This window comes from Ovis aries, chromosome 9 (genome assembly GCF_016772045.2).
Source record: "Ovis aries strain OAR_USU_Benz2616 breed Rambouillet chromosome 9, ARS-UI_Ramb_v3.0, whole genome shotgun sequence".
NCBI lineage: Eukaryota > Metazoa > Chordata > Mammalia > Artiodactyla > Bovidae > Ovis > Ovis aries.
In genome coordinates this window covers 3,481,142-3,502,196 of record NC_056062.1, presented here as the reverse complement: position 1 = coordinate 3,502,196, position 21,055 = coordinate 3,481,142, and the positions used below count along the sequence as shown (strand labels likewise).

The 21,055-nt window shown below is 40.2% G+C and overlaps 1 protein-coding gene across 1 annotated transcript in view; it reads left to right on the top strand.

The window, feature by feature from the left end:
- The first annotated feature begins 227 nt into the window (after window positions 1-227).
- Window positions 228-21,055, top strand: part of SDHAF4 (succinate dehydrogenase complex assembly factor 4) — a 33,710-nt gene continuing 12,882 nt past the window's right edge. The window contains exons 1-2 of the mRNA XM_027972799.2: window positions 228-349; window positions 18,275-18,424. Of these exons, the coding sequence (XP_027828600.1) occupies window positions 229-349; window positions 18,275-18,424 (271 nt within the window). The 5' untranslated portion in view covers window position 228. The remainder of the gene's footprint in view (window positions 350-18,274; window positions 18,425-21,055) is intronic.

Sequence of the window (21,055 nt, the reverse complement as noted above, 5' to 3'; positions counted from 1 at the left end):
TTTTGGAGAAGGGAATGGCAATCCACTCCAGTATTCTTGCCTGGAGAATTCCATGGACGGAGAAGCCTGGCCTTCTACAGTTCAAGCGGTCGCAAAGAGTCGGTCACGACTGAGTGACTAACAGTCCGGACCTCAGAGACTAGCTCCGCGCCGGAGAGAGCCCCGCCCCCACAGGCCCCGCCCCCGGTCGCACGCAGCCCCGCCCCAGGCGCGGGGCGTGCCGGGACGATGCGACCCGCTAACACCTCAAGGAAGGCTGTTGCGGACGCCGCGGGAGCGGAAGCCATGGCTGCGTTAGGCCTCGCTTCGTTGCTGGGCCGCGTCCCGGCTACAGCGTGGAGAGCGGCAAGTAAGGCACCCGGGCCTGGGGCCGAGGTCGCGGGCAGGGTCGCGAAGGCCCAAGCGCCGAGAGAAACGCGTCCGGCCGGGCGGCAGTGTGCTGCCGTCTCGGGGGCCCCCGGGGCCGCGGAGCCTCCCTGTCCATCGGACTCGTGCACGGACAGGTCCTTCCCGCCCAGGCTCAGGTGGAACCCGAGCGGCACGGTCACAGGGCCCGCCCGGCCTTACGCCTGCTTTCCGCCGGCCGCGGCACTGGCCACCAAGGGGGAGCGGAAGTTCCGGGTCCTGGAGGGCGCGCGGCGCGCTAGTGCGCGTGCACAGTGCGGAAAAATGGGCCCTGAGGCAGTGCAGGCGTCTTGTACTTAGGGTATTTACATCGGAAAGGATTTATGGCAGTTTGCAGTACAAAATATGGAAAAGCACTGAATTTTGGCAAAGTAGGCCAAGGCAAATAAGTACAATAAAAATTAGATGAAGCCAGGAGAGTGTTAAAGTATGCATGCTCTCAGTAAAAAACAGACTTTTTTTTTAAGCCCTTTTTGTTGGACATTTATCTCGATATATGTTACAGCCTTAACTCACAGACTATTCTAAGCATAGTTTTAGTTTAGGACATCCTGGAGAAACTGAAAGTTGATAACAGTTCCAGCCGGCATCCTAATGGGCCCAAGATGTTTGTTTTCATACATATACATATATAGTTTGTTTTCATTTATATATTTATATATATATATATAGCTTGTTTTCATTTCTATCATTTCTCCTCCAGACATACTGCTTTTTGTTTTGTATTTTTTTCAGAATTTAAACTTTTTACTCTGTATTGGTGTATAGCGGATTAACAATGCTGTGGTAGTGTCAGGTGAGCAGGAAAGGGAGCCAGCCATACATGTACATGTATCCATTCTCTCCAGCCACCCGCTCCTGCCTCATCCAGGCTAGCACATAACATTAAGTACAGTTCGATGGGCTATACAGTGGGTCTTTGGTTATCCATTTTTAATATAACAACGTGTACATGACCCAGACAGACCACTTGTTGATTGTAAAAATTGTAAATGGTCCGGAAATGAATAATATGTAAAGTAAAATCCCCCTTGCTATCCAAACCTCAAAGTAATAACTGTATACAATTTTGCTCGGTGTTTACTCAACATCCCTTTTTTACTGAGGTTAAATGCTCAACAATGAAATGTTTCCTACCAAAAACTTATACAACATATATGAGTTAAGCAAAGCCAACATTTATGAACCCATTCTCCAGTTTAAGAAATAGAGTGTTTCCATTGCCAAGCTGTGTGCTACTTCCTGATGCAGTTGTGTAACTGTATAGAAATTACTTCATGCCTTTTGTATTTGTTTTACCTGATTTTTTCAACCAGCATTGTTTTGAAATCCATCCATATTGTTATGTGATGTTGTAATTAGTAAATGGTTAGAATGTATCATACCTCTAGGGGGTTTCCCAGGTGGCTCAGTGGTAAAGAATCTGCCTGCCAAGCAGATGTGGGTTTCATCCTTGGGTGGGGGAAATCCCCAGGAGAAGTAAATGGCAACCCATTCTAGTATTCTTGCCTGGGAGATCCCATAGACAGAGGCGCCTGGCAGTCCCTGGGGTCACAAGAGAATCGGACACAACTTAGCAATTAAACATACACACATTATACTTTTTTCCTTTCCGCCTCTCAGCGGACATTGTGTAATTCGGGAAGCATCAGATTTGGCTGCTACACATCTGGTGTATATGTGGGTGCACTTGCACAAGAGGCTGAATTCCTGGAATATATGCTAAAGACCTGTTCAGTTTTACAATGTGATGCCAAATTGTAAAGGCATTTTTCATTCCTACTGGCAGTTTATACTTCTGCCAGCAGTATATCAGAGTTCCTATAGCTCCAAATACTTGCCAACATCTGATAACATCAGAAAATTTAAATTTTGTGTGTAGCATGTTGAAATAGTGTTTCATTATGATTTTGCACTTCTCCGGTTAGAGAAATGAAACATCTTTTCAAAAGTTTTTTAATTTTTCTGGTGAAATATATCTTCATTTTCTTATTGGATTGTTTGTCTTGCTTATCTACATTCTTTACATATATTTGACCACTATGCCTTTTTTAAGTTGCATAAGTGTGGCAAATAGCTCTGTTTGAGGATGGCAGGAATGACAAGTGCTTACTGAACTGAGAAGGCATCTTGAGACTGAAAAAGCGAGGCAGGGAGGTTCGTATAATCAGTGGGTCAGTTTATCATAGGGTGACTTACAGGCTGGGATCAGACAGACAGCCATCAGGAAGCATTAGCAGCTGTGCTTCATGCTGCCAAGGGGCCACTGGGACAGTTTTATAGTTAACCTAGAGTGTGAAGGTATGTGGGCTTCCCTGGTAGCTCAGCTGGTAAAGAACCCGCCTGCAATGTAGGGGACCCTGGTTCAATTTGTGGGATGGGAAATTTCCCTGGAAAAGGGATAGGCTACCCACCCGAGTATTCTTGGGCCTCCCTGGTGGCTCAGACAGTAAAGAATCTGCCCACAATGCTGGAGACCTGGGTTTGATCCCTGGATTGGGAAGATCTCCTGAAGAAGGGGATGGCTACCCACTCCAGTAGTCTTGCCAGGAGAATCCCTATGGACAGAGGAGCCTGGTGGGCTTCAGTCCATGGGGTCACCAAGACGAGGACACGACTGAGCAATTAAGCACAGCACAGCAGCATATGGAGGTAGAAGGTATGTGTGTGAAAGCAGGAAATGCATCTTCCTAAGTCAGGATTTATGAATGGCCAATTGGTCTTGTGGTGGCTGGGACTATGTCAGCTAAGGTTTTCATCCTTGTTTAAGGGGACTGACAGTTTAGGGGTCATCTGATCCTACTGATGATTAAACAGTACCTATTAACTGCTGAGCCCTTGACAACAGAGAGCGATTTACCCCATACAGTCCTGGGTAGGGTCGGCAGAAAGACTGGAGGAACTATGTAGGCCCAAGATGATGTCACTTAAGATATCAGCCGTACAAGCTAGGTTGTGAGCTGTTTTTGTCACTCTTATGGTGTCTTTCTGAAAAAATTATCTTCAGAGCTTCCCTGGTGGCTCAGTGGTAAAGAATTCGCCTGCAAGTGCAGGAGACACGGGTTCAATCCCTGATCCAGGAAGATCCCAAATGCTGTAGAGCAGCTAAGCCTGTGCACCACAGCTTTTGAGCCTGTGCCCAAGAGCCGGTGAACTCAACCACTGAGCCTGTGTGCCACAATTGTTGAAGCCCATGCACCCTGTGCTCGGCAACAGGAGAAGACTCTGCAGTGACATGCCTCTGGACCACAACTAGAAAGTAGCCCCTACTTGATGCAACTAGAGAAAAGCCCAAATAGCAAGAAGACCCAGCGCAGCCTAAAATAAAATTATCTTCAGCAGCAGACACAATAAAATTATGAATCCAACTATACAATTACAGAGCTTCAAAGGAAAGGTATCTTTTGGCAAACAAATTTGTAATGTTATCTTCTTGTCTTGATACTTTTGTTTATTATCAGTGCTTTTTAGTCTTCTGTAAGAAAGCCTTCCCAACCCTAAGGTCATAAAAATATTCTCTCTCCTATATTTTCTCCTTAAAGGTCTATAGTTTGGCTTTTTTGTATTTAAGTCTTTATTCCAAGAACTTTTTTCCATGCATGGCGTGAGGCAGGAAACTGATTTCACTTTTTTCCCATGCCAGTAACCAGTTGTCCCATGTCCATATGTTGGACTTCCCCCCACCCCCCAATGAAATGCAGCTATCTTACATATGCATGGACACCTCGGTTTATTTCTTGGCTCTCTTTTCCATTTCATTGATCTGTTTGTCTGTTCCTGTGATGTAATACCTATCTTAACAACCATACTTTTGTAACAACTCTTAATATTTAGTAGGGTAAGTCCTTTCATGTTGTTTTTCAGAAGTGTCTTGGCTATTCTTGGATATCTGCTTCCATATAAAATTCTTTTAAAAAAGTTTCTGCTGGAATTTGGTTACAACTGCTCAGTATTTTCTAAGATTATTATTTTCTAGTTGCTGCTTATGTATGGAAACACAGTTGACTTGTTTATTGATTTTGTATCTGGTAACCTGGGTAAATTAATTAATTAATTTCAATAATTTATTTGTAGATTTTGGTGGGGGTGGTGCTGGGTGGACACAGATATTGCCTGCAAATAATGAAAATCTTTTTCTCCCTTTCCAATCTTTATATCTTTTTATTTTCTCTTGTTTCTCTGTTCTTGGTCAGGTTTTTCAGTACATACAGTGCTGACTAAAAATGGTGATAGGCATACTTATTTTGTTCATAATTATAAAGGGTATATGTTCATATTTCAACATGCAATATTAGCTGCAGATATGCCCTTTATTTTGTTAATGAAGTTCCTTGCCATTTCTAGAAGGATGGGGTTTTATTTGTTTATGTAGTTATCTGTTTTTTAAGACAAAAAGAAATCTTGAAAAATTCATTTTTCTTCATCTTGTTTTTAATTCATTTTTCTTCTTTAATACAGTGGGTTGGTGATTACAGATTTTTCTGTGCTAATTAACTCAGATTCCTGGAAAATATTCAGATGTATCGGGATGATTATGTTGTTATAATATTGGTTGTGGTATGCTGATACTTTGTTTAAAAACTGCCTTGTAGTTTTCCGCTCTTGCAATTTCCTTTTCTGGTTTTGAAATTAAAGTTATTCTAGCCTCTTACAATGAATTTAAGAGTCTTTTAGTCCTTTTCTTTAAGATTGAAATAAGCCATTCCTTGAGTATTTGTTACAATTTACATGCAAAACTATCTAGACCTGCCCTTTGATGTGAGGTAAGATTTTAAATCTGGAAAGAACTCTGATGCTGGGAGGGATTGGGGACAGGAGGAGAAGGGGACAACAGAGGATGAGATGGCTGGATGGCATCACCGACTCCATGGACATGAGTTTGGGTGAACTCCAGGAGTTGATGATGGACAGGGAGGCCTGGCGTGCTGCAATTCATGGGGTCGCAAAGAGTTGGTTACGACTGAGCGACTGAACTGAAGATTTTAAATTATTAGTTTAATTTCTGTAATGATTATTGTGGTATTTATCAGATTTTCTCTTCTTAATTAAGTTTTGATGAATTTTTCTGGAAAATTGTTCATTTTATATACTTTAAATATATAGGCATAAAGTTCTAATTTTTGCTCTCTATATAGCTATGTGGGCTTCCCAGGTGGCGCTTTTGGTAAACAAATTTGTAATGTTATCTTCTTGTCTTGATCCTTCTGTTTATTATCAGTGCTTTGTAGTCTTCTGTAAGAAAGCCTTCCCAACCCTAAGGTCATAAAGATACTCTCCTATATTTTCTCTTTAAAGTCGATAGTTTGGCTTTTTTGTATTTAAGTATTTATTCTACCAGGAATAAAGTCGCCTGCAGTGCAGGAGACTTCAGAGACTTAAGTTTGATTCCTGGGTTGGGAAGATCTCTTGGAGAAGGGCATGGCAACTCACACTGGTATTCTTGCCTGGAATATCCAACAGGTAACACTGGAACCATGATAATTCTCTTATATATAAACAGCATAAGACTAGATTTTGGTGAGTTTTTATTTTGAAGTCTGATAGTATATACCTTTTAACTGGAGAGGTCAATCCATTTGCAATCACTGTAAGTCACCTACATCTAAATCTTCAGGTTGTGAACTTTCAAAGATGTAAACATGTGTTCCATCAACGTCAGGTGAGATTGAAATTGCAGCTTGCACTACATCTATTGCTGATGATTCTTCAGCTCTACCATCTTCCACCTCCTCTCCTTCCTCCAGTCAGTAACTCTTGCCTGTTCACTGGATGCCAGCCCTTGTATGACAGTTGTTGAGCTGTCATACTGCACTTTTCAAGGTACTGTACCATAAGATTAAAAATGTTTTATTTTTGTTTTTGTTTTTTATGTATTATTTTTGTGAGAAGTTTTAAAAACTTAATAGCCCACTGTGATAGTTGGGTGAAAACTGAAAGTGAAAGTTGCTCGGTTGTGTCCAACTCTTTGCAACCCCAGGGACTATACAGTCCCATGAAATTCTCCAGTGGGTAGCCTTTCTCTTCTCCAGGGGATCTTCCCAACCCAGCGATTGAACCCAGGTCTCCCACATTGCAGGCAGATTCTTTACCAGCTGGGCCACAGGGGAGGCCCAAGAATACTGGAGTGGGTAGCCTATCCCTTCTTCAAGGGATGTTCCCAACCCAGGAATCAAACCGGAGTCTCCTGCATTATAGGTGGATTCTTTACCAACTGAGCTACCTTTAACAAGGGAAGACTAATTCTGTTGGACTTACAAACAAGTAGGACTTAACAAACGCTCTCGGACTGGAACTTTGGTAAGTAGGGGACTTACTGTGTGTTTTGCTTAGTCAGTCAGTCATGGTCAGTTGTGTCCAACTCTTTGCAACTTCATGGACTAGCCCACCAGGTTCCTCTGTCCATGGTGGTTCCTCAGACAAGAATACTGGAGTAGGTTGCCATGCCCTCCTCCAGGAGATCTTCCCAACCCAGGGATTGAACCCAGGTCTCCCACACTGTGAGTGGATTCTTTACCATCTGAGCCGCCTGGGAGGCCCAAGAATACTAGAGTGGGTAGCCTATCCCTTCTCCAGGAATCATCTGTTGCATTGCAGGTGGATTCTTTACCAGCTGATCTCTGTTGGACTTACGAACAAGTAGGACTTACAAACACTCTCAAACTGGAACTCTTTTGTATATAGGGGACTTACTGTATATTAGCTGATAAAATTGACCTTATTTCTGCCATCTCATTTTTTGTTACCTTCTATTTGTCATACTTTCAATTAAATGTTTTCTTCTTCCATTTTTTTCTTCTGTGATTTCAAAGATACACATTGCTTTTTATTGGTTACTCTTGAAATCTGATTGCATGCTTGAGGAAGTTGAAGTTAATTAATATCTTCAGTTCAGTTCAGTCGCTTAGTCGTGTTTGACTCTTTGAGACCCCATGAATCACAGCACGCCAGGACTCCCTGTCCATCACCAACTCCCAGAGTTCACTCAGACTCACGTCCATCGAGTCAGTGATGCCATCCAGTCATCTCATCCTCTGTCATCCCCTTCTCCTCCTGCCTTCAATCCCTCCCAGCATCAGAGTCTTTTCCAATGAGTCAACTCTTCGCATGAGATGGCCAAAGTACTGCAGTTTCAGCTTTAGCATCATTCCTTCCAAAGAAATCCCAGGGCTGATCTCCTTCAGAATGGACTGGTTGGATCTCCTTGCAGTCCAAGGGACTCTCAAGACTCTTCTCCAACACCACAGTTCAAAAACATCAATTCTTCAGCACTCAGCCTTCTTCACAGACCAACTCTCACATCCATACATAACCAAAGGAAAAACCATAGCCTTGGTTAGATGGACCTTTGTTGGCAAAGTAATGTCTCTGCTTTTGAATGTGCTATGTAGGTTGGTCATAACTTTTCTTCCAAGGAGTAAGCGTCTTTCAATTTCATGGCTGCAATCACCATCTGCAGTGATTTTTGAGTCCCCCAAAATTAATATCTTCATGTTCCTCCTAAACAGTACAAACCTTAAAAATGCTTTGAATTCATTCACCCTCCTACTCTGTTGTTCAGCCTTTTAGGGTTGTGTGTGTGTGTGTATGTTTTCTTGTGTATATGTTAGGGTGGAATTGTGTAGTAACACAAATGAACATATTACATTTTTATATAGTCAATGTTTAAAACTTCTATTTTTCTCTTTTTATTTCACACTTTTACTTCTTGAATCAGTTTCTTACAGTACATTGTTTAGATGTTCCCTTTGGTGATAGTCTTGTGATAAAGTTTCTCAGTGCTTTTTTTTTTTTAAAACATGTATTTTATTTTTAATCTGAAAATATGGTTTATTTCTCTTATTCTTGCAAGGTAGTTTCAATAAACGTATCATTGTCTCACAGGTCTATCTCTTCTGGCTTTCTTTATAGCTATTGGGAGGTCTTCCGTCTAATGTTTGTTCCTTCATTAGTAATCTCTCCTTTACCTAGCTACTTTTTATCTCTTCCTTTGATGTTGGCTTCTTCATTGTACTTTGTGTCTAGATGTGTTTTTCTTATTTAATTTTTTTTTTTTTTTTTTTTACTTGTGGCTCTGTTTCCTACATCTGAACATTCCTGTCTGTTGGACGTCTCCTGGTCTTTTCATTATTTCCTTCTGGAACTGTGATGAAACAAACATTTGTTAGCCCTCATTTTATCCTCCAAATATTTTAACATTGCTTTTATTATTTTTATCTCCTTTTTGCTACGCTTTTTTCTGTATAATTTCTTCAGAACTTTATTTGGGCCACTAACTCTTTTCAGTTATATCTATTCTGCTATTTAGGGCTTTTATTGAGCTTTAAATTTAAATTTGTGGTTGTTGGGGGTTGGGTTTTTTTGGGATTTTGGGGTTTTTTTAATTATTGGCCTAGTGAATTTTCAGTCTCTTACTCATTTGTCTCTTTGGCTTCGTTTTTATTTCCTTAAAACATATTAGTTATTTTAATTTTGATTCAGTATATAGATCTTTATGGTCCTAGCTCTGTTGTTTGTTGATCTTGCATATGATAGCTTGTTTCCTTGAATTGGTATTCCCTCTTTGAGGCTTCCATAAGACGTGAGTTGAAAAACTATTTGTCCTCAGAGGATTTGGCTCTGCCATGTGTCTGAAAGCATTTCAGCTTCAGACTTTAATCCACTTTATAGAAAGATGCTCCCCTGAGGGTCTTTGAACCCTGCACATAGTGTGTAATCTGACGTAAACACAGATATGGTCAACCAATGGCTTCAAAATATCAAGAAGGGCTTCCTTTTTAACATCGTTACACAGAACAAAGGTGTTCATTAACTAGAGTTTGTCTTCCAGTCCCTTGCTCTTTGGACTAGCAATGGGAGCTTCACCTTGGAACTTGTTAAAATGCAGAATCTTGGGTCATACCAAACCTATTAAGAATCTGCATTTTAATAAGATCTTCCCCAAGTAGTTATATGCACATTTAAAAATCTTCCAAATCACTCTCTTTACTCAGTGCATGACCCTTCCTGGGTTCTGGCCTCTAGTAGGCTATTTGTTTTCCTTGGGTTCAAAAGACTGCTCTCCCTGCTGTCCTGAGACCTCTGTACAGTAAACTCTAGGTGAGAAAGACCCAGGTTATATACCAGCTTAACTGTTTATCTTACAGGAATGCTTTGATACTCTTATCATTATTTCCTTTCTTAACATTTCTTTCTCTGATTTAGAAATGTTTTGTGTGTGTGTGTGTGTGTGTATATATATATATATATATATATATATATATTTTTTTTTTAACCTTTTTGGGTGAGTTTGGCTGTAGAGTTTGGGCATCTCTATCAAACAGAAATTTTGAAAAGTTATTTTTATTTTTTTAGTGACAGTTTACTCTTTTTCCTTTGCTTTTATTAGTTCTCTTAGAAAGTCATTCTTCTTGCCTGTAATGTTCTTATAGACACAATTGTAAATAGCCTTTGGAAAAGGCCAAAGCATCCCTTGAAAAAGATGTGAGCTTTATGGTGAATTTCCTCATTTCTGTAAAGGAGCCCAGTGTCTTTTCTAATCATGTATTGTGCAAAAATGAGAAAAATTCTTTTCCTCCACATTTTGTCACACGTCTACCTGATACAAAAATAGTTCTATTTATGGTTCTATGGTCTCAGAGCACCTTGAGAAATCTGATCTTTTGGCTTTTCCTTGTAACCCTTACAGGCGGGTCACTGCACTGTCCACATTACAATCTCAGGGAATGGAAAAAGAAATCCAGGGCAATTGATTTGTGGGAAAATTGAGGTGACCTAAAATTTGCATATGTTTTTCCTAACCCAGCCCACTGGCCACAACTTGGACATGTGGCTGCTTGGCTTCAGGGAAGACTGGGATATGTGATCCCTAAGTGAGTGGCCTGTTGCTCAGCTTGATCACAGACAGTGGGAGTGGGCGTTCTGGAACTCATTGGAAGAGGGGAAAGCAGCTCAGCTGCTGGACACACTGCGCAGTCTCTACCACATCTGCCCAGTGTCCCTTTTCCAGAAAATGATCATGTTCATGCTAAACAGAATTATTATAATTCACAATTATACTCATACAAATAAATTGACATTTTTTCCAGCTCCTAACACAGTACCTGGCACATTGGCACCTAATGCATAATATTACTTTTATTATTTACTGTCATGTATCTGCATCATTTAAGAAGCAAAATTTTAGCTTCAGATTTTGTCTATATTATACCTGATAGCCAGGGATTTTGTGCCATTTTTATTTTGCATAAATGCTTATGAATTTCTAGAAAATTTGAAACATACCATACACTTACCAAAAACAAGACCTGGAGCTGACTGTGGTTCAGTTCATGAGCTCCTTATTGCAGAGTGTGTTAAGTCACTCAGTTGTGTCCAAATCTTTGTGACCCCATGGACTGTAGTACACCAGGCTCTTCTGTCCATGGAGTTCTCCAGACAAGAATAGTGGCGTGGGTTGCCATTTCCTTCCCTACCTTAATGCAAAATTTAGGCTTTAATTGAAGAAAATAGGGAAAACCACTAGACCATTCAGATGACCTAAATAAAATCCCTTATGCTTATACAGTGGAGGTGACAATTAGGCTCAAGAGATTAGATCCTGAGGTAGACCCATTGCCTTCAGAACTGTGGACAGAGGTTTGTAACACTGTACAAGAGGCAGTGAACAAAACCATCCCAAGAAAAAGAAATGCAGGAATGCAAAGTGGTTGTCTGAGGAGGCTTTACAAATAGCTGCAGAAAGGAGAAGTGAAAGGCAAGGGAAAGATACATCCAATTGAATGCACAGTTCCAGAGAATAGCAAGGATAATACAAATAGAGGAAAACCATAGAATAGGAAAGACTAGAGATCTATTCAGGAAAATTAAGAGATACCAAGGGAACATTTCTTACATAGATGGAAGTGATAAAAGAAATGGTAAAGAACTATTAATAACAGAAGCAGAAGAGATTAAGAAGTGATGGAAAGAATACACAGAAGAGCTATATAAGAAAGGTATTAATGACCCAGATAACAATAGGGTAGAGTCACTCAGCTAGAGCCAGGCATTCTGGAGTGTGAAATCAAGTGGCCCTTAGGAAGCATCACTACAAACAAGCTAATGGAGGTGACACAATTCCAGCTGAGCTGTTTAAAATCCTAGAAGATGATGCTGTAAATGTGCTGCACTCAATATCCCAGCAAATTTGGAAAACTCATCAGTGGCCACAGGACTGGAAAAGGTCAGTTTTCATTCCAATCCCAAAGAAGGGCAAAGCCAAAGAATGCTCAAACTACCATATGATTGCACTGATTTTACATGCTAGCAAGGTAATGCTCAAAATCCTTCAAGGTAAGCTTCAACAGTACATAAACCAAGAAACTCCAGATGTAAAAGCTGAGTTGTGAAGAAGCAGAGGAACCACAGATCAAATTGCCAACATTCGTTAAATCATGGAAAAAGCAAGGGAGTTCCAGAAAAACATCTACTTATGCTTCATTGACTACACTAAAGCCTGTGACTGTGGATCACAACAAACTGTGAGGAATTCTTAAGGAATTCCTAGTAATACCAGACTGAAAACCACAATCACAGAAAACTAACCAATCTAATCATGTGGACCACAGCCTTGTCTAACTCAGTGAAACTATGGCCATGCCGTGTAGGGCCACCCAGGACAGATGGGTCATGGTGGAGAGTTCTGACAAAATGTGGTCCACTGGACAAGAGAATGGCAGACCACTTCAGTATTCTTGCCTTGAGAATCCCATCCATGAACAGAATGAAAAGGAAAAAAGATAGGACACTGAAAGATGAACTCCCCAGGTTGGTAGGTGCCCAATATGCTATGGGAGATCAGTGGAGAGGTAACTCCAGAAAGAATGAAGAGATGGAGCCAAAGCAAAGACAATACCCAGTTGTGGATGTCACTGGTGATGGAAACAAGGTCTGATGCTGTAAAGATTAATATTGCATAGGAACCTGGAATGTTAGGTCCATGAATCAAGGCAAATTGGAACTGGTCAAACAGGAGATGGCAAGAGTGAACATTAACATTTTAGGAATCAGTGGACTAAAATGGGCTGGAATGGGTGAATTTAACTCAGATGACCTGAGTTAAATTATATCTACTACTGTGGGCAAGAATCCCTTAGAAGAAATGGAGTAGCCATCATAGTCAACAAAAGAGTCCAAAATGCAGTACTTGGACACAGTCTCAAAAACGACAGAATGACCTTGGTTCTTTTCCAAGGCAAACCATTCAATACCACAGTAATCCAAGTCTATGCCCCAACCATTAACACTGAAGAAGCTGAAGTTGAACAGTTCTATAAGGACCTACAAGACCTACTAGAACTAACACCCATAAAAGATGACCTTTTCATTATAGGGGACTGGAATGCAAAAGTAGGAAGTCAAGAAACACCTGGAGTAATAGGCAACTTTGGCCTTGGAGTACAGAGTGAAGCAGGGCAAAGGCTAATAGAGTTTTGCCAAAAAAAATGCACTGGTCATAGCAAACACCCTCTTCCAACAACACAAGAGAAGACTCTACACATGGACATCACCAGATGGTCAACACCAAAATCAGATTGATTATATTTTTTGCAGCCAAAGGTTGAGAAGCTCTATACAGTCAGCAAAAACACGACCGGGAGCTGACTGTGGCTCAGATCATGAACTCCTTATTGCCAACATCAGACTGAAATTGAAGAAAGTGGGGGAAACCACTAGACCATTCAAGTATGACCTAAATCAAATCCCTTACGATTATACAGTGGAAGTAAGAAATAGATTTAAGGGACTAGATCTGACAGACACAGTGCCTGATGAACTGTGGATGGAGGTTCATGACATTGTACAGGAGACAGGGATCAAGACCATCACCAAGAAAAAAAAATGCAAAAAACAAAATGGCTGTCTGAGGAGGCATTACAAATAGCTGTGAAAAGAAGAGAAGCCAAAAGCCAAGGAGAAAAGGAAAGACATGCCCATCTGAATGCAGAGTTCCAAAGAATAGCAAGAAGGATAAGAAAGCCTTCCTCAGTGATCAATGCAAAGAAATAGAGGAAAACAACAGATTAGGAAAGACTAGAGATCTCTTCAAGAAAATTAGAGATACCAACGGAACATTTCATGCAAAGATGGGCTCAATAAAGGACAGAAATGGTATGGACCTAACAGAAGCAGAAGATATTAAGAAGAAGTAAGAAGAAGTTGCAAGAATACACAGAAGAACTATACAAAAAAGATCTTCATGACTCAGTTAATCACGATGGTGTGATCACTCACCTAGCGCCAGACATCCTGGAACACGAAGTCAAGTGGGCCTTAGGAAGCATCACTATGAACAAAGCTGGTGGAGGTGAAGGAATTCCAGTTGAGCTAATTCAAATCCTAAAAGATGATGCTGTGGAAGTGCTACACTCAATATGCCAGCAAATTTGGAAAACTCAGCAGTGGCCACAGGACTGGAAAAGGTCAGTTTTCATTCCAATCCCAAAGAAAGGAAATGCCAAAGAATGCTCAAACTACTGTACAATTTCACTCATCTCACATGCGAGTAAAGTAATGCTCAAAATTCTCCAAGCCAGGCTTCAGCAATACGTGAACTGTGAACTTCCAGATGTTCAAGCTGGTTTTAGAAAAGGCAGAGGAACCAGAGATCAAATTGCCAGCATCCATTGGATCATCAAAAAAGAGAGTTCCAGAACACTTCTGCTTTATTGACTGTGCCAGTGCCTTTGACTGTGTGGATCACAATAAACTGTGGAAAATTCTGAAAGAGATGGGAATGCCAGACCACCTGACCTGCCTCTTGAGAAATCTGTATGCAGGTCAGGCAGCAACAGTTAAAACTGGAGCTAGAAAGCAGACTGGTTCCAAATAGGAAAAGGAGTACCTCAGAGCTGTATATTGTCAACCTGCTTATTTAACTTCTCTGCAGAGTACATCATGAGAAACGCTGGACTGGATGAAACAGAAGCTGGAATCAAGACTGCTGGGAGAAATATCAATAACTTCAGATATGCAGATGACATCACCCTTACGGCAGAAAGTGAAGAACTAAAGATCCTCTTGATGAAAGTGAAAGAGGAGAAGGGAAAAGTTGGCTTAAAGCTCAACATTCAGAAAACTAAGATCACAGCATCTAGTCTATCATTCATGGGAAATAGATGGGGAAACAGCAGCAGACTTTATTTTGGGGAGCTCCAATATCACTGCATATGGTGACTGCAGCCATGAAATTAAAAGACACTTACTCCTTTAAAGAACAGTTATGACCAATCTAGACAGCATATTAAAAAGTAGAGACATTACTTTGCCAACAAATGTCCATCTAGCCAAGGCTATGGTTTTTCCAGTATGGATGTAAGAGTTGGACTATAAAGAAAACTGAGTGCTGAAGAATTGATGCTTTTGAACTGTGGTGTTGGAGAAGACTCTTGAGAGCCCCTTGGACTGCACGGAGGAAATCAGTCCATTCTAGAGGAAATCAGTTCTTAATATTCATTGGAAGGACTGATGCTGAAGCTGAAACTCCAGTATTTTGTCCACCTGATGTGAAGAGCTGATTCATTTGAAAAGACCATGATGCTGGGAAAGACTGAAGGCAGGAGGAGAAGGGTACAACAGAGGATGAGGTGGTTGGATAGCGTCACCAACTCAATGGACGTGAGTTTGAGTAAATACCGGGAGTTGGTGATGGACAGCGAGGCCTGGCCTTCTGCAGTCTGTGGGGTTGTAAAGAGTCAGACAAGACTGAGCAACTGAACTCAACTGAGTACTTCCAGTCCATCATAACTGTCTCCTCAGAGAGCAATCTGCAGGTAAAGAAGCAATAGTTAGAACCAGACATGCAACAATGGACTAGTTCAAAATCAGGAATGAAGTACGTCAAGGCTATGTATATTGTCACTCTGCTTATTTAACTTACATGCCGATTACATCATGTGAAATGCTGGATTGAATAATAAGTCATAAGCTGGAATCAAGGTTGCCAGGAGAAATATAAACAACCTCAGATATGCAGATAATGCCATTCTAATGGTAGAAAACGAAGAGAAACTAAAGAGCCTCTTGATGAGGGTGAAAGAGGAGAGTGAAAAAGCTGGCTTAAAACTCAACATTGAAAAAAATAAGATCATAGCATCCAGTCCCATCATTTCATAGCAAATAAATGAAGAAAAAGTGGAAACAGTGACAGATTTTAGTTTCTTGGCTTCCAGGATCACTGCACACAGAAAATTAAAGACACTTGCTCCTTGGAAGAAAAGCTATGACAAACCTGGACAGCGTATTAAAAAGTGGGGACATCACTTTGCCAACAAAGGCATGTATAGTCAGAGTTACAGTTTTCCATTAATCATGTATGGATATGAGAGTTGGACCATAAAGAAGGCTGAGCTCCAAAGAATTAGTGCTTGCAAATTGTGGTGCTGGAGGACTCTTGAGAGTTCCTTGCCCTGCAAGAAGATCAAACCAGTCCATCCTAAAAGAAATCAACCCTGAATACTCATTGGAAGGACTTCTGTGTCTGAAGGTGTATTCCTGATGTTTCCACAGACAGAGATATATTCCATGTCCACCTACCCCTCCACCATCTTATTCTCACTATATTTATTTTCTTATTGAATTTTATGGGCCCTTTCATTTTAATTTTGATTTGCAGTACAGTTGGTCATTCAAAGAGTCAGCAATGTTGTCAGTCACTGAGATCCATGCAGTGGATATGCAGAGTGTATTATTTTGAAATTGTTAACGTAGTTTGTGATGTTAACTTTTTGTAATCTTGCAAACAAGTCATGTAAATTCCAAATTGGCTGTGGAAGGTATATATGTATACACACACACACACACACACACACACATACATACAGGTACTTGTATATATGTATATTTGTGTGTGTGTGTATATATATGTATATAATTTTTTAAAGCAGGGGTAGGATGATGTAGTGTTTTTTAGAAAGTGAATAAAATATGTGTAATGAAAGAAAATTCTAATTATATGTAATACTACCAGGAGCTTCTAGATAATTCTGTAATAATAATAAATACAATTTGTCACTATGCTAGGTGCTTTGAATGAATTGCCCTATTTAGTCATCTCATGAGATAGGTACTATTATCTTCAATTTAGATAGGGAAGAAATGGATTTAAAAAGGGAAAATAACTTGACAAGGATCAAACAACTAGTAAGCAGTTACTTTAGTTTCATATTACTGGTATAATGAAATACCATACACTCAGTGGCTTAAAAACCCTTACAGTTCTGGAGGTGAGGAATCTGAAATGAGCCTCTCTGTGTGGAAACCAAGGTGATAGTGTTGTGTTTCTTCTGGAGGCTCCTGGGGAAAATCCGTTTCCTCCCTCTTGCAACTCCCAGAGGCTGCCCAATTGCCTTGTCTTGGTGGCCCTTTTCTCCCATCATTGGAGTCAGCAACATCATCAGGTCTGTCTCCCACTGCCCCCTCTCTGGTTCTCTTTTCTAATTCTCTCTTCCCCTTTTAAGGACCCTTGTGATTAAAATAGACCCACTCAGATCATTCAGGACAGTCTCCCTAGGTCAGGGTCATCTGATTAGCAACCTCAATTCCATCTGCTACTTAATTCTCTTCCACCATCTGACCTAACCCACACAAAGATTCTGATTATTAGATTCTCACCCTATTTCAGGGCCATTAAAATGCTGCCACAGTGGTGTGACTGGAACTAGTACCCACCTCTGTCTCTAAACCCATTCCTTCACATACTTGAACCGCCCCCCCCATTCCCAGAGGTTGTTTTCCAGAGTGGTTTTGCCTATTGATCATTATCTCAATAAGGGTTGGATAACTTTCATAATACTGAAAACTTTTGTTGCTGTGGGTCAGTTGCTCAGTCATGTCTATCTCTTTACAATCTATGGACTACAGCATGCCAGCCCTCCCTGTCCATTACCAACTCCCGGAGTTTACTCAAACTCATGTCCATTGAGTTGGTGATGCCATCCAACCATCTCATCCTCTGTCGTCCCTTATTCTCCCGCCTTCAGTCTTTCCCAGCATCAGGGTCTTTTCCAATGCTTCAGTTCCTCGCATCAGGTGACCAAACTATTGGACCTTCAGCTTCAGCATCAGTCCTTCCAATGAATATTCTGAAAACGTACCTTTCTCATTGTAACATAGAAAGTGATCACACTTATACATTGCAGGTGCCCAGTGGGCTTTCCTGGTTGCTTAGTGGTAAACAATCTACCTGCCAATACAGGAGACATGGGTTTGATCCCTGAGCTGGGAAGATCCTCTGGAGAAGGGAATGGCAACCCATTCCAGTATTCTTGCCTGGAGAATCCCATGGACATAGGAACCTAGCAGGCTGCACTCTATGGGTCCCAAAAGAGTCAGACATGACTTAATGACTAAAGCAACCGCAACAACAGGTCTCTGATACATTTAAAAATGTTTAATTGACAGAAAAAGAGGACCGGTATTAGAATTTAAGAGTCCTAAATACAATCCCTTGTGATGTCTTGAAATTTAAATACTAAGTATTATCATTTAAAAGTTCCTACTACTTAGTTACTCTTAGTGACCTGAATCTTGGTATTTGGGGCATTGGTTCAAATAGGAATCATTATTTTATATATGTTTTTACAATTTTAATAATGATTAGTTTATTTCATAGCTCTTCTTTTCAAATTGATAGCATTGGTTGCCTCCAAAGAAGGGAACTGGCTGTCTGAAAGATAGGGGCAAAAGGAAGAATTGTCACTATATTTCCTTTTATACTTTTAAATTTTGATAAATGTGAATGTATAAGGTTAAAACAAGTAATTAAAAGTATTAAATTTTGGAGTAGAATAAATGAACAGCTTCTGTTTTTTCACTGTCTTCACTCTGCCAGGATCACCCCTTCTGTATAATTCTTTGAGGAAAATAAGTTCTCAAGGAGGAAAACCTGAACCTAGCAAACAACCTCTTAAGAAGCCAAAGTTACCAGAAGGTCGTTTTGATGCACCAGAAGATTCCAGTTTAGAGAAGGAACCACTAACAAGTGAGTATAGTTAAACTCCTCTCTTAATTTTTGAGGTCTCAAAGAAAGTGTTTCTGTTACTGAGAAAAAGAAGATGCATATTATTGTTTATAATTTTCTTCATTAACAGTAATAAAGAATATTTCAACAATGAATAAAGTTGCTATATTGACCATCAATATGTATTGGCTTTAAAAACAGTTTTACAGGCCCTTGGCAGTGATTATGTTTGCTCATGTATTCAATTGAATTATTCACATGAAAAACTATGTAAGTTAAGACCTACTTTGATGCAAATAACAGAAACCTACTTAAACAGCCTTAACAGAAGATAGGGTGTGTTGTTAGTAAGGTGCAGGGAACACGTTAGGCTTAAGGGCAGTAGTGCTGCTGGCCATTGGAGGAAGACTGGGACCTCAGGACTAAGCACTGTGGAAACCAGATAGTCTCCCTCCTTCTCTTGTCTCTGGTCGGTACTGAGCTGTTTTCTGTCTCCATACTCCCTTCTGAGTCCACTGGGCAGAAGGTAATTGCTCCCAGCAGCTACTCAGTTCAAAAGAATAACCAAACTGAGAATACAGTTTCTTAGTTTCAGATTTCTTAAGAAGAAAGCTCACTGGCCCAGCTTGCATCTGGTGTCCACAGCTAAGTCAGCCAGTGGCCAAGGGGCCTAAGTCACAGGTGAAAGAGGTTGTTCTCACTGTAACCGTGTGATTTGGGGAAAGAAGGGGAAGTTTGGAGAATAAAGAGGTTTTCTGGAGAGGAAGGATGATAGACCAAACATTATTTTGTATTCAATATGTACGAATTTTGGCTCATGTCTTAAAGCTCTGGTTTTTTTAAAGTACTGCTTTGTTTTCATGCTGTACCCTTTTGTATCTTTGAATTGTGGGAAATGTGCAAATATTAGCTATTCAAAAAGTAGTATTTCATACAGCATAAATGTAAACATGCCACTTTTTAACTTTGGCAAGGTTGCCCTCCTTGTGTGATTTTTCCAGTTTCATGAGTGGTAACCCATCTATACAGTGAAGCATCCTAGGTGAGAATATACCAATATAGGATACAGGGACCTGTGTCTGGAATTCTTTCTAGAATATAAAACTTTGGGGTTTTGCTCACTCATGAAATATTTCAGTTATGTCACTGTATCAAGCCCAGTCTAATAAGCAGATCAACCAGCCAAGATGATGGAGACTTCTAAAAGTTGTTATAATCGAGGTAAAATATTCCTTTGAAGGTTTTAGCTAAGCACAAAAATCTGAGAGGAAAGATTTCCTTACAGTGTCTCACACAAAAGCAGCAGTCTCAGAAATAGACCCTCACATACATGCTTAAGTAATTTCTTGACAAGTGTGCTGAGACCATTCAGTGGGGAAAAGAACAGTCTTTTCAACAAGCAGTACTTTGAAAACTGAATATCCACATGCAAAAGAATGAAATTGGACCCCTTACCTTATACCATATTCAAAATAACTGTAAGTACATTAAAGACCTAAACTTAAGAGGCAAAACTGTAAAACTCTTAGAAGAAAATTGGAGAAAATCTTTATGTCCTTGGATTTGGCAATGATTTCGTGCATGTGATAACAAAAGCACAACCAACAAACATAAAAATACATGAATAAGACATCATCAAAATTAAGAAATTTTGTTTATCCAAGAACATCATCAAGAAAGTGAAAAAAATAACCTATGGAATGGGGGAAAATATTTGTAAATCATATATCTGAAAAGAATTAATTAATATCCAGAATACAAAAAAATTACAACTCAACAACAGAAACAACCCAATTCAAAAATGGGCAAACAACTTGAATAGACATTTCTTTTCCTTTTTTTTTTTAATTTTTATTTTTACTTTATTTTACTTTACAATACTGTATTGGTTTTGCCATACGTTGACATGAATCCACCACGGGTATACATGCGTTCCCAAAACATGAACCCCCCTCCCACCTCCCTCCCCATAACATCCCTCTGGGTCATCCCCATGCACCAGCCCCAAGCATGCTGTATCCTGCATCGGACATAGACTGGCGATTCGTTTCTTACATGATAGTATACATGTTTCAATGCCATTCTCCCAAATCATCCCACCCTCTCCCTCTCCCTCTCCCTCTCCCTCTTGAGTCCAAAAGTCCACTATACACATCTGTGTCTTTTTTGGTGTCTTGCATACAGGGTCATCATTGCCATCTTTCTAAATTCCATATATATGTGTTAGTATACTATATTGGTGTTTTTCTTTCTGGCTTACTTCACTCTGTATAATCGGCTCCAGTTTCATCCATCTCATCAGAACTGATTCAAATGTATTCTTTTAACGGCTGAGTAATACTCCATTGTGTATATGTACCACAGCTTTCTTATCCATTCATCTGCTGATGGACATCTAGGTTGCTTCCATGTCCTGGCTATTATAAACAGTGCTGCGATGAACATTGGGGTACATGTGTCTCTTTCAATCGAATAGACATTTCTTCAAAGAAGATATACAAATGACCGACATAGGTTTGAAAAGATGCTCAATGTCACTAAACGTTAAGGAAATACAAATCAAAACCACAGCGACACACCATTTCACACCATCTCTGTAGTTTAAGAAAAACTGGGAAATAGTAACTGATGGTGATAGTGTGGAGAAATTGG